Here is a 15221-nt window from a genome sequence, read left to right as displayed (position 1 = left end):
ACTAGGTGATGACATGCAAGTGTATTTGGAGTTAGGTATACGATTTAAGAAGTATCTCTCCAATATGATCGACTTTTGTGATTTGCTTTTTCTAATTAGTGTTTATGATTTGTTCTTTTGAAAATCAATTTCTATATTTCATGGCACGTTTTTCATTGTTATCATCAACTCATAGCAAAGCTTGTTCATATATATTGGTAAAAAAAAGGTAGGTATATATATATATATATATATATATATATATATTAATATATATATATTTATATATATATATATATATATATATATTAATATATATATATATCGAGTATAATTATGTTCTATACACTTGATTTATATGGTCCACCAGGGCCAATGTCAATTCCTTGAGGTACTCCAACTTTTTATGTTGAATTAAGAATTATGTTTAATGGTTGGTTTTCAGTCAAATGAATACCAAAATACTAGCATAGCGGGCGAAGTCTTCACGCAAGCTACACCGCTATTACTTCAGGAAAAATCTCAATCATCTGGTTGAATGTCGATAAAAAGTTGTGGTGGTTAGCTTGGTATAAAATCATACAAACAAAAACACAACAAAGAACACATTCTTCCAACCGACTCCTCCCCTTTGAAAGAGGTAGAAGTGCAATATTTTTTTGCTTTCGGCTGTTACAATCAATACGAATGATAAGAAACTATTAAATTAATAAGAACACGTTCATAATTTTAACAATACTAATAATTTCATTCGGCAGCATTGTCAACCACTTTTCAGAAAGCTATAAACTCTACGAAATAATTTTAATTTACAGTTTATGATTGGTTGAGTGACACTTCCCGGATTTGCTTGAATGCACACATGCAAAACATCATTTCAAAACGAGGAAAAGAAATTTAATTTTGTTTGCCTGGTATGGCACTTTCACTGCCGGAGGGAGAATCCGAGAAGCGTCTATTTGATCTCGGACAGTTTGGTGAATAGTAGAACCGTTTCAATATCCAACTCTTTCATGAAAGCATTGAAGAGTTAGAAGGAAAAAATGCGCACAAATGCGAAAGGATAAATAGCTTTAAATCTTCTTGGACACTCTGAAAATTGAAAAGGATTTTTAAATTGAAACGTAATTGTTATTATTTTAAAGGCATACGAACTTTTGGTATACTTTACTTTACCTTACGACAGTTACAGAAATATGTTGTTTATGTGTACTTATAGAGCGCCTAGGCAAAGAAAACCAATCTAATATCATGATAACTAAATAGTTTTATATAAAAAATAGTAATTGTTTGGTACTAGTGATATATTTCATGCACGAAACTTGCAAATTTGAGTTGATAAAAATTTTCAAGTTACAACAGTCTTTTGCAAAATTTAACTATTTTGTTAAAAACAAGTAGATTTAAAGCATTTTTTTGTCTTTCGAAGTGCACTTCGAAAAAACCCAATCGCAGCATACGATAAAAAACCTGCTTGCTTTCCATTCGAAAATCCGCCCTTCCCATACCATACGACCCGGCCTTGAACCAGGAATTTGTAAAATGGCAAGGTTATTACTAATTGTATCATTTTGTTACGTTCTTAGGCGAACGACAGCGGACTAATTTTTTCTTCTCAATAGCCATAGACTTTGTCGCCTTATTCGGAATAAAGTCGGTTTTCCACTAGCGATACTTTTCGCGCGAAGCAACTTTATTCTTTTGTATTTGAGAAATTAGTTCCAGATGCTTGCAGTCAAGAGCTCTGGAACAAAAGTAAAATGTCGCTTCGCGCGAAAATTAACGCTAGTGAAAAACCGGCTTAAAAAAAAATTAAATTAAATACAAGTTGAAAAAAATACATTTTCTATGACGCAATTTTTATCCAGCGGAAATTCTATTACTGATCTTTGGTTTAAAACAAATCAGTCGAAATAATATATTTTGCGTTCCTCGATTGATGGGATTCAAGGCCTGGTCGCAAAGACCTCGAAAGAGATCGCTTGCACTAATTTTGCGCTTTTCATATTACTTTTCGACTTGACCACCTGCATGGAAATAATCGCATGTGGCCAAACAAACGATTCGCGAGAATGGAAAATCGGCATTTGCAGCGGCGAAGTTTTCTTCCAGATCTGTCAGATGTAAAACGGTTTCCTCCGGCCAATTCGACTGTTTGAAATTTCTTTGCTTATGTGGTGACAGTATAGCGATGTTTTCGCGACATTCCTGCTATCATTCCATCGATAGCAACATCACTATTATTTGTCATATTTCCAAATTCCTGTACACAATTCCTATACGTATTCATTTCTATCGTACCACTGCGCATTTTGTTGTAAAAGATGTTGCGGCAGCGGTGGCCTAGACGGCGTCGTGCGCGTCATAGTTAAATCTAAGCTATCGCACACGTTCTGGCTATGCGATGCGTCCACATTCTGCGTATGACGCGGCAGTGTCCCGTACAGGCTCCGCGTTCTGTCCTCTTCTTTATAAACATGAGAAGGATGCGCGTGGTGCTGTTGTTCTTCATCATTCTCATGCGACTCGTCGCCTAGTTCTTCGACCAATAGCGAAGGAAAAACGCCGACATGACCGTTATACTCGCCCTCCCACCAACCGTCGTCCACCTCCCCGCCGTCTCGACGTAGAATAGTGATGACAGCACCTTCCTCGAATGTCAGCTCTTCGTCGTTTTGACCAGTATAGTCAAACAGAGCTCGCGCTATACAAACTACAAAAACCAAACAAACTGTATTGTCTGTACTGTTACATTCCGTAAAAAAGTTAGATAACCGCCGAACATACAATTTAGGGCACACGGAACCTAGAGTAGAAATTCAACTATAGACATTTTAAACAGTGTCGGAACAAGCGGTGTCGGTATCCTCGAGAACCACATACAAACAGATGTACGCTGACAAAACTCAGTAGTTAAAGCTAGGAAGAACAATGCATTACATTTGTTTTCCTCATCTTGAGTTGAGATATCGGGGAGATTTAGTTTGTTGGGAAAGCTTGCCGACTTTTTGCTTATTTGCTAAACCGAATCGCCCTTGAACATAGCGATATCACAACTATTCACTTTGATAATCGAAGCACCATGATCACATCGTGGTAATCATGCATTGGGTGCAAAGAAGGGAGGCGAGTTTTCTAAATGTTTCGCAACACTTGCTAAGGGATTACTACAGCCACTACCTTTCACCGCAAATAATTATCACTCACAGTACAGGGTCAAACTTGGATTACAGATACCATACCGGATACAATAAAGTAGTGTACTCACTCGCTTGGTGTTCATTGGGAGTTACTTCAGTCGCGATTACAATATCTTGTGACAAATTGTCTGGAACTGAATTCGCCCCGGAAATTGTTGAAGGTGGACTGGCACTAATTTGGACGTACGACTCTGGAAAGTATCCAATTTGTCCGTTGCTATTTCGACCCTGGATAAAAAATGAAAAGGTTTTTTTGTCTTGGCGATAATTCTGAACCAGTGAAATTTCAATGCTTAACATTAAGTGAAGTTGATCCCACTCAATAAACCCATTACACATCAAACAACGCTCTGATCTAAGTTCCGATAATATCGACAGCTAGAAAGAGCATCACAAAAATAGCAAAGTTTCAACGTTTCGTTTCAAAATGTCGTAAAATGGGGGGAAATATAGCTGTATCAAAATTCGAAAATTTGCACAAATTGATATTACGAAGTTAATACCGTTTAATTCTTAATACAAAATTGAAAATGCAAACTTCGCACGGCTATATATATTTCGTACTTTTTACAACATTTCGCAACGAAACGAGTTTTAGCTACTAATTTTGTGAACGTTTTTGTTGACGAGATTTGTCCAGATCAAAATGTTGTTAATACGCAGTGGATCTATTCACAAGGAAAATGCTCATAAAACCCACAATATTGAAAATAATGTTTACTCTCTTACCTTACACCAGCCTTCGCCGTCTTTCTCCATCACTTCCACCTCCTCGTTCTCAACAATAGACAGTTCATCTGCAGACGCCGCAGTGTAATCGTACAGCACTACAGCATGCAGTGGTATACTGAAAACATGTCCCGAAGCAACACTGGCTTCATCGTCATCCTTATCGTAAATAGTATCTTCGAATTCATCCCAATAATCCTCGCTAGTGTTCGCCTCCGGTGGTGGAGGTTCGTATACGTCAACATACTCGCCCGCATCTGGCTTCACTGGTTTTGGCGACTTTACTTGGGCAGGTTTCTTCTCTATAATATAATGCAAAATGAGCACGCCTCGAAATTACCCTATAGACAACTCTCTACGATAAAAAGTGTATGTGCAGAATTTTCATATCACCTGGATGGCAATTTCAATAGTTAACTACATTGGAAAGTCAGCTTTGTGGCTATCGCGTTACACTGATCACAATAGCGTGGGTAACACATTACCATGAACTAACCTGCGACTTCAGGAGGAAGTTGAGCTTCAGCACTCTTAATCCATTTGTCCACTGGAACTATAAAACGTTTAGAAAATATGATGATATAAACTATAAAAGTGTACAACTGCTTAAAACACGCAAAATGGCATCAATTTCAGATACTATACAAGTAACCAAAAGATGGAGATGCGTGCATGACAATTTCTTCTGTTTGTTATGAAAATGCTTTGTAGATTCATACTTACCACCAGAATTTCTGAGAAGCGCCAAGGAGGCTTCCGTTTTCTCGATGGCAGTCTAAGTAAACAGTTTAAATAAAGGATTGAAATAAACACAATCCGCAAAATCAAGATGGCATAAAAGATCGATGAATGAAGCATGAAGTCTTTGGTAAGCAATGCAAAATGATCACAGCAAAGTGACAACCTAGTCGCTAAACATCGTTTCATTGGTGGGAACAAACAAACTAACCTCAACTTTCCGTATTGCTTCCTGCAAACCTTCCAAGGTCGACTCAGGATCCTGTCCGTCAGCTTGTGATGGCGTTTCATCCCTCTTCTGAAGACGTGTGATATGATTACATATTACTTTAAATTTACCTATCTATAATAACAGTCCTGTTATATTAATCTCCTTCATAACAGTCGTGTTAAATCAATCTTGACATTACGACAGTATAAGAAACGCCACATACAATAGAGGATTAAAAGACTACTGGATTACAACACCTCCCATTTTCCACTGCTATTAAACGACTAAAAGCAAGGATAATTTATATATATAACTACTGTAAACATTCGTTAGTTACGAACTACCTCATTTGAGTCAAGCAGATAGTTACCTTATTTGATTCCAAGGCGTTCATTTTTGCAAATTTATTCTTCAACGCCCTCTGTTCCCGGACGTATTTCGACGCCAATTTTCTTGCCTCTTTCTCGACGGCAAGTAACATTGTACTGTCCGTCGTGATGGTAGAAATCTGACCAAGATATAGTTAATAACTGTTATAATTACTTTAAAAATATCCGCGATACAGTTACTCTCCGGCACTTTCCTGACTCTCATGCAGGCGATAGCTGATGATAACCACCATCACTTCGCTTGAGGCAAATTACTAATTTCGCATTATTTCAGTAAATAAATATGCAAATTACATTTTAGTACATAAATATGCAAATTACACCGAGGTTATAACTATACCTTATCTTCTCCGTATGGTTCGAAAGTGTACGTGTTTGTATCTTGAAACATTTTATTCTTTTCAAGAAAATACTTCACACTGGCGTTGCGGTCGATCTGTAGAAATTTGAACACGATTGAAAGGTTAAATATAGGGCATTACGGGCAGAAAAATAAACATCGACAAAAATTTTTCCGCGCTTTACGTTGAAGCATGCATGACGTAGTTGATTGCACATGTTACATTAAGTTGGAATATTGGGGAGATGTAGTCTGTAAGGAAACCTTGACGATTTTTTTGCTTCTTTATCGAGTTGAATCGCTCCTGAACATAGTGATATCACAACTCAAATAGACTTCAACCTACAGTCGTGCACTGCGCGTTTGGAAGATAGTACGGGAAAAGGTCTGTTGTCTATATAGAGACATCTGCTGGATATTTTCCTGGCTCAAAAGACCTCTCTCCCTCTTTCTCTAAAAAACGCCCAATACAGTCGGCAAAATTGCGCTTCCAATAGAACTTTTCGGTAATTACGTCACAACATTATCGTTTTAAATTTAGAACCACCATAAAAGAGATGGATTTCAAGTTTTACTCTCACAAGCTATGTGCAAAGATGCAAAACATTCTTCTATATACAACCCGTGTATGAAAAAGAATTTTTCATTTTGACTAGTAAGTATGGCAATAAGCCATAACCATAAGCTCATTTAAAGTGGATCTAAATTTAAAACGTTGTGATATTAAAATGTTGTGACGTAATTACCGAACAGGTCTATTTCTATCGCATGCCAAACCATGCATTGCATGCCAAGTCCAAAAGCCCGTCGTCGTGAATTAACTCGAGAGCGTGGAGCTATTTTTCTATGTTTCAATATAACATTAATGCACGCACTCACCATCCCAGCGTTAGAGATCACATCGTTAGAACCATCTTGGGCGTATAAGGCCGCTTCAACTTCTATAACGCACGCCGACATATGATATTCCTTCATCTGCTCGTAAAAATCTCCATCAAGATCCTACATCAAACAATATATGGACTTTAGGCTAAGAAATGACTGCACAAGGCACTTTGTAAGTTTAGAAAAGTAAAGGCAATTAACATTTTAAGCAACCGAACACCATTGAATTTTCATCGTAACTTTATATATACATTACTTCTATATTACTTATTTTCATACCCACCGTCAGGATTTGCGTTAAGTCAATGTCTCGAAATCGTTTCATGTGTCCATTGAGAGCGGCCAGCGACAAAAGGTACTCATTGCGACTCGCACTTGCTTGTCGCACGGATAAGTCTCTTCGCTCGGAACTCTAAAATGTAACCGTATATATATAGCTACAACTATTAATCGCTAGACTGTATACAGGCGCCGGTTGCTCAGAGGGCGTTTTGCGGAAACAGTGGTGAAATATTCTCTCGATACTTTATATTTTATATCTTTTACACCCTTGTTCAGTTCTACACTTCTTACTTCTTATACATGCATTTCTTAGTAACTACAACAACCTTAATTAGGGGCTGATTACATGGTGTCTTTTCAGCCCAGGCTGTGTTTATGACACGTCAGTATTGTTTTGAACTATAGAAGAATGAACTATAAATGAAAACAGGACTATATACTTCCAACAATAGTTTAATTTTATTGTTGTGGCATTTTGGGGGCCCTTGCAACCCTGGGCAAATTGTCCCTTTGCCCTCCACCCTTTGGGCGGCCCTGGTTCAAGCTACACGCCTTTCGAACAAAAGCCTCCGAGTGTGTATCTGTTATATCTGAACCAGAGATAATCCGACTGATATAATCCGGCAACATTTAACTACCTGTTTTTACCTTTGCCTTGAGAAAACCGTATTATGTGAATGTTCGTACCTTTTTCGGAAAAGTTAGGACAACCCATGCTAGTAAGTGAAGAAAGAAACACCAACCTTTGATAAGTTCTTTTCTAGAGCTTGTTTCGACTTAAAGAACGTTTCACCTTTCTTTAATCTAAATATAATCACGAATGTTAAAAAAACCTTTGGATATTTATAGCCTTTATAGATTTTCTTTACATTCAACTTGTATCTCAAGTTTAACAATAGCACGAGTTAGCGCAATGTATTGCTTTACAAATTATTGTGGATATGTGAAACCCCTGCATGTCCACTCAACATAGATGCGGAACGGTTTTATTATTTGCAGTATTAGATTCAATCATATATACATTTATATACAGTCCTTTACAGAAACACGTACTTGTCTTGGGCGTCCACATTTTCCTTCAGTGCCATCTCCGCCAGTTTTTGCAATTCCATATAAGATTTCCTACACTAATTCACCATTGCAATGCAAAAAACATAAGTATCAAACTTTTTGCAACAACGACGCACCGCTCACCGCGTCGTGTGCGCGCAGCAAAAAAATACTGCGCGGAAATTTAAAAATTACAAAACTAGTTGCTTTACTTATAAGCTCGACTTTATACTCTGTTCGTAAAGAGGAATTTTTCTTTTCCATACAGTTTGGGATGCATGCTCGCAAAGAAGAAGAATAATGAAATCCTTAAGTGAGTCCCTTCTCAGAGCATTATTTATACTCCTGAGAAATTTGTCTTCTCTGCAGAGGGGGGAGAGGACATTTTCTCGCAGGAATCGCGCTATACCTGTTTCTTACTTGTTTTGCACTTGTACTCGCAATAAACTAAGTAACTACTGTAGCTAACTATCAAAGTTATCGTGTTTCTTACCTTTGACATTTCCCTAAGCGATAAGTTTAATTCTTCATATATTCTCTGGAATAAATCTTGGCACTAAAAACAAGAAGAGTCCTCTTAATCAACCTGTTTAACAACCCATTTTACATTTTACTTATTACCATAATACTTACAAAGGTGGTTATTGAAATTTCTGCTCCTCTGATTGGTCTAGCGTTCATATAAGCGAATTTTTAAAAAGGCGGCGAGTTGTTTTCGTTTTGATGAAGAAATCGGTTATTTTTAGGAAAAATGCTGTACGAAAAACGCGAAAAAACGGTCTAAAATAATTTCGAGGTAAAGTAGCCACTACGTTGTAGAACTGTGCTTAACTTTATTTCGCATAAAACAACGTTATATTTAGATCACCGAAGAAATGTTTGTTTACATTTATAAAAATGTACTTTCTACAAAAGTTGGTTTTTCAAACAGTAACCTTTGCAATCATACTAAGACAATTATTCGTCTCAGGTTCGGTAAATATCACTAAATGAAAACCTCTACTTCGCCTCGGTTTTTGTTATAACGTTATTCACTTCGCTTTCAAGCACTAATCCTTTAATGTCAGAAAAATGGCACAGTTAGTTCATGAAATTGTGCTCCACTCCACTGTAAAGCAAGGTATTTTTCTTCTCTTTAAAGCACTCTTGCACACTTTCCCAAAACATTTTAGAGTAAAATTTAGGGCATAGCAGATGCGTTTTTCTTCGTATTTGGTTGAGATTTTTTACAACATAATAATTAAATAAATAATATATTTGCGTTATCTAGATTCTAGACGATTTCAAATGGTCCAAAAGAATACGACTTCGTGTTCTGAAACAATTTTGCGAAGTTATTTTCAAATTACTTTTTTGAAGTAATTTACAAATGGCCTGTATTGTTACGAGTCGACTGATTTGCAGATTAAATGATAAATACTCCCCCCCCCACGCTCTGTACGTCCATGGTGGCGGTGAATAAAATGAGTTTAGATATCTGAAATTCTAGATTTTATAGTGTTTGTTTGATTTTTCATATTTCTTCATTGCCTTTTTTGCTCTTTTTTTTCAATGATTTATATTAGTTATTTTTATTAGTATTTCTTTTCCGTCGTCCTTATTCAACTTCGTTTTATCACGCGGTATATAATAGGGCATGCTGTTTACTTTATCGATTTACCGGATATCAATGTATGAATATGTACACACTGCACTTTTCAAGTCAGTGTTTGCAAAAACAGCGAATTAAGACAGGTTTCTGGCCGGATGTGTAGGCAATATACACTCGGGAAAGAAGAGGCAAGGAGAAATGCAAATTACAGTACAGCCTACAGGGTCCTCAAGACGTTCTTTAAAAAAAAACTCTAAAATTTTGAGCGGATATAAACTTTGACTACGTGTATCTTGCTGTTCTGTTCGAACGCTAAAAGAGTTACTGAAATAGTAAATTTCACGTGTTGTGTTTTTTATCAGTGTTGATGCATATTTCTATATTTCTTTATACCAAATCGAACAGTTTATGACTACAGGTGTATGACAATGTTTTCAAAGCAGGAATTTGATTAAGAACAATATCTTCTAAATTCTTAAGTACCAATCGCGGAAAGGGTTGAATATTCTCTCCTAGATCGCATGTTGTAAAACGTGGACTGGACTATGGATTGGACTGGACTAGTAAACTGTGAAGTGAGGAGACATATTCACTGATATACTCGTGTTTTACTTCATTAATTTGTTTTCAAATATATGAATGACTATATGAATATGTACACCCCACTTATCTATGCCAGCGACGCCACTGCATCATACACCCATAAAATTATAAAATGTCGCCATTACATGGTGTTACAGTCGCAGGATTAGCGAAAAAATACCCTCAAAATGACAGTGTGACATGTTTTACAAGTCCATGTTTTACAAGTCCAGTCCAGTCCAGTTCAGTCCATACTTTACAAGTCCAGTCCATGCTTTACAAGTCCAGTCCACGATTTACAACATGTCCTCCTAGATGTCCGGAAGTTAGTACTTTCCTGAAATTGCGATGGCGCTGTCAATATCCTGTCATACATACAAAAGCTGCTGATACCGTTTCAATACATACAAAAGCGTACATGCGCCTTAAATTCATTGGAACAGAACTAAAAATGTTTTGAGGTGATCGAAGAAGAGAATCATTGTTTACGAAAAATTTCTAATCTTCAGAGAAATTGTGCACGTGAACATCAATGTTTTCATTATAAATAGAATGTCACAGTCACAGACATTTTGATTCAAAATAAACTCTTTCATTGAAAAATATCCAAATTGTTAATATTTGTAAAAAGTGTGAGACCAGTGGTCAAATGTCCATTATCTATTGTTTTTAATACGTCCGGTGCATCAGAAGTGCGACGGTTGACATAAAATGTTAATCGTGAGCCAAACTGCATTGATTTCACCAACTACAGAAGATTTGCTCTTTCTGATTTTTATTGCAAAAAACTAATTGCTGATCGCATTCAGGATATAAAAGAACAAAATTTGACAGTGGAAAAAAATTACGGTTTTCGAGATATCTCAATAATGTTCGCGACAAGAAAGAGGAAAATCCGGTGGATTTGTTCACTATCGGCAGCGAACAGGACAAAACTCTGCACGCGCCTACCAAGGGTTCGAGTGAACTGCGCAGTCGCACATTTTTTTAAGAGGGCTACGGGGGTGAATATACAAAAAAGTTAATTGTAAGTAAGTTTTATTTTCTACCGGCTGTAAAAATGAATAAAAATTGTTAACCATGAAAACTAAATAATACAAATGAGTCCGATATAATCAATTCCCTGGTTTGCCGCACAGAGACCACAAGCATTGCTAGCAAGATATTACTCAATGTTCTATTCGAATTTACCACTTATTTTTATTCTTGATTTATTTTTGGGGAGGAAGGGGATTAGCCTAACCACATTTACTGCGCTATAGCCTTACTAACTATATTTACTGCCCTAACATTCCCTCTCTTGGGGACATTTTTCTTGACAATTCACCGCCACCAATTAATTTTAAATGAAAAAAAAGAGTCACTGCTCGTGTATCTTTGCAAGGCCCCTCACCTTTTTAAAAGTGGCCGTTTTACTCGACTTAACAGTTTTTATTTTGTCTGCAACTTCGGTTTGGGCTTTTTCAGCCACCGTGATCCTTTTCTTCGCCACATCTTCCATTTGATCTAGATAGCCTTTCCAAACCTTCAAAGGAGATCTAAAACGAGTCGGCCAGAAGTTAGCGATGTGCATTGCACGTGTAGAATAAACTTTATAGACCTGGGAGAGATTTTTGACAGCACAGATTAGTGATCATGATTGTAAAACCATAGGCAGCCCGGTCAATCCGTTTACAATATACCGTGACGTAACCGCATTGACATACCTGCCTATAGTATAACCTGCAAAAATACAGTCTAGGTTTTTATCAATTGTGTTTAATTTCTTTGAAGAAAATTTTTCTTTTTTTTCTCGTGTCAGCTAGGTACTTACTCATATTTTGTGCACATCAAAGTTGAGAAATTGCTTGATATTGGGTTTAAGATAAATGAACATGGGAAAAAAAACAAATGGATCTACTACTTTCCTTGATTAGGACAGATAACAAACTTACCTGAGGCTTTCACATGACTCATCTTCAACAAAATAGTCCCTTTTTTGTGTGTACTGAGCATTAAGCTTTTGTAGGGCCTAAAAAAAAGAAATAATCCCTATATTATACTCTTGCTGTTGCTTTGGTAATACAAAAAATGACCACAATCGTATGCCATAGTTAATCATTCAACAGTGTTCACATCAAGCCTTCTTAATTTTAACTAATGCGCTCTTGTAGATTTGTTGTTAAGTTCACATACCTTCGAAATCCTAATTAAATGGGACAGTAAATTGAGTGGGGTGCTTAGGCTAAGTCATGCATGGTGCTGGCTGTGATTTCTTTCTCAATTCAAGACAGATGTAGTAGTGGGAGTACTTTTAAATAAAAAAATGTGGTCCATCTAATTAGCTGACAGAAAGGCAGTAATAGCTTGCTGTTTGAAAAGGAAATTGTTCAGACAGACATTGAACAAAGTTCAAAGTAGGGAGAATCACTGCACATTGTAATGCACTGTTTTATATGGCTAACCCTCTTCTTGGCATTGGTTACGAGCTACCAACTGTATTAAGCATTTCAGAAGCATTAATATTGTCTGTCTAATATCTAGTGATTTTGTCTGCTAGTTTATGTTGACTTTGTTGATATTATGTTTGCATAATTTCTTCAGTGTTTCATTTTGGATACATTAATTTGGCAATGAATGAACTACAAGAGGTGATTAACAATCATTTATAACCGTCCCAATGCCAGATCTCCTTTATGTATTATAGTGTACAGCTTTGACCTTTGACTATTTATTGAATAAATAAACACTTTTTCAACCTTGTTAAACTCTATTGTGAATTTTCATTAAATTCAGCATAGCTTGGTAAAAAATATAAAACATGTAAAAATATGATGAGTAAATAAAGTAAAGGAAACATTTCAGAGTTATGGAGCACAGGATTGACTGACACTGCAAGTATTTTAAATTAAGGCAAATACTTTAACAGAACTAACAAATACTTTAACAAATACTTTAACACAACTTTATGATATTGTTGTACATGCATATATTATTAAAACTTCAAACATTAGACTTCAGACATTATATCTCAGATTGCAAATTTCATGAAACTGTGTCTCACAAACAAGTGACAGCAGTACACAATCATGAACCTACTGTTAGGGGAGGGATTTTACGCTTGTATCTGCTTTGCTTCAAACTATTTAGTACTATGTCAACAATGCCACTGAGCACTGTTGACATATAAATCATAAATACTCCTAATAAAACGCCACTAACCCCTCAAAACATATGCCACAAATCAAAACACTCTAACACTGTTAATGATAGACTATCACCACAAACTCATTTGTCTCGACTTTACAAAATTATTTTGTCCTATCACTCGATCCCTTTGTTCAAACATGGTTATACAATGCTAAATTATCATATTATATAAAATATCACTTCCATCGGGGCGTTCTTATTTTATTCGACATGTACAAAAAAGTTGCTTTATTGAAGCAATCGGCCACTATAATGGAAAAGTTTATGATAACAGGTACAAGAACCACAAAGTCAAAGGAGTTAGGCAAAGCCGAATTAAAATTTTCAAAACATAAACATGACGGGATTCTGTCGCAAATTTATTATACAAAGAATGCACATACGTGTGTCACAAGTTGCGAGACCCAAGCGTACTATAGACAATTGCATTATTGCTAGAATATCAGCCGTTGTATATTGCCCCAATTAAAAAATAATCACGCGACATAATCACTTGAGTTTTGTAGGGAGCCACGTTTTACAAAATCACTATTTTAAAAAGCTCACCTGCGCATAATCACGTTCGATGCTACACTTTTGTTTCATATACGACCTTAATTAAATGGAAACCGATATATCGGTGAGTTTACGCAACCATAAAGTACGGTGAACACTTCACACACACCTCACATCTTCAAGCAAATCGATCTGCAATTGGTAGCGCTGCTGCAGTTTTGAGAATTGTTCTGTTTGTACATTACGTAGAAGTTGAACCAATTTACCCTGTGGAACAAATAAAGACTTTTCTGTGAGCGACGCGAAAGAATGTAGCCCCATCTTTCAAGTCTGAATAGAATATACCTTCCTCTGCGGTGGTGGCTGCATATTACCGCGTTAAATATCTTCTTTGGGGCACAATACTTCGCTTGATTGCCGATTCTTATTTTTATGCTCCGCCATATTGGATGATTACAGATGATGGCTGGGGTGGGTGACGTCATGCATCATAAATATTCATTCGACTTCAGAACTCGGATCCCTCCGATTCTCTCGACTATCTAGAGTTTCGGTAACTAGCTTCAAGTCTCCAACATTCTAGCATCGGAGTCACAGAAAGGATTTTATACACCATTGATTTAGAGCGATGTTGTACGTAAAAATTTTCAACATCAACTCTAAACGCAACAATAAGCAAAAATTTGAACAATGTTGCGTGGATTAAAAACAGGCCATAAACTTTCAACTTGTTCGGCCGAAACGATTTCGAAACATTGTTGCGTTGCAAGTTGACGTTGAAAGTTTTTCCGTATGACATTATGAAAGTTGTTCTAATTCAAGACGCTGTCATTTTACAGAACGAGAAGTAAAACGTCTTACTGAATCTTACTGAAGCTTCCGAAACTAATTTTATCCAGTCAGAGTCTTTACAGGTCTTTACAGAAGACGAGAGCGAATAAAACATGCCGAAATCTTTAGGATAAAAACAGAAAAAAACTGGAATAATGTGAAATAAACCTATAGAAAGACTGAAAGAGCGACTTGGGTCTCCGCAGAACACGGCAATAAAGATAATAAATTAGTAATTCAATTAAGTGCACGTGACTGCACGACAACATTAAAATTATCCCAAACACTCAGTCTCAGACGCGACGCTAGACGCAAAAGAGGCGATTTTTCCAACCCTCCACGGGCCCCAAAGGTAAAGAAATATTAAGATTACCCTACTGTTGGAAATATATTGTCTTCTTTGCCAAGAAAAGGTAGTTACTAGAGTAAAGGTAATAAGTTCAAGGGTTTTTTGAAGTCATGCATGCAATATTAATACTTGATATTGTAATAATCTCACCGAAAAAAAGAAGGAAGCATCTGCTCTATGATTTCAATTTTGCTACCCAAGTTTCAGGCGACGAACTCAGTCGCATTACAGTGGTACAAAATTACATGAACTATAGTACTATTTTTGTGACAGAAACGAAGAAAGTCAAGAAACCGGCCCGGCTCGGATGAAATATTTTTCCGAATAATTTCCAACCTACCTATATTATAAAGCACTAGTATAATTATGTTGAATCATGAT

The 15221-nt window shown here is 36.5% G+C and overlaps 1 protein-coding gene across 1 annotated transcript; it reads right to left on the bottom strand.

Annotated features, from left to right (window-relative positions):
• Positions 1-600: 600 nt before the first annotated feature.
• On the bottom strand, positions 601-14123 carry LOC114524201 (F-BAR and double SH3 domains protein 2-like). Its single transcript, XM_028545340.1, has 18 exons — positions 14006-14123; positions 13830-13927; positions 13712-13757; positions 11911-11987; positions 11370-11514; positions 8297-8359; positions 7807-7880; positions 7497-7557; positions 6755-6883; positions 6466-6588; positions 5587-5682; positions 5228-5365; positions 4858-4944; positions 4632-4683; positions 4405-4461; positions 3909-4210; positions 3248-3407; positions 601-2692 (listed from the first exon to the last, which is right to left on the bottom strand). The coding sequence occupies exons 1-18, from the start codon at positions 14027-14029 to the stop codon at positions 2256-2258; spliced, it is 2169 nt and encodes a 722-aa protein (XP_028401141.1). The 5' UTR covers positions 14030-14123; the 3' UTR covers positions 601-2255.
• Positions 14124-15221: the final 1098 nt, after the last annotated feature.

Source organism: Dendronephthya gigantea, unplaced genomic scaffold, assembly GCF_004324835.1.
Source record: "Dendronephthya gigantea isolate DGI-Jeju-01 unplaced genomic scaffold, DenGig_1.0 000001F, whole genome shotgun sequence".
Lineage (NCBI taxonomy): Eukaryota > Metazoa > Cnidaria > Anthozoa > Malacalcyonacea > Nephtheidae > Dendronephthya > Dendronephthya gigantea.
The sequence above is the reverse complement of the archived record's forward strand: the minus strand, read 5'-3'. Positions and strand labels throughout refer to the sequence as shown.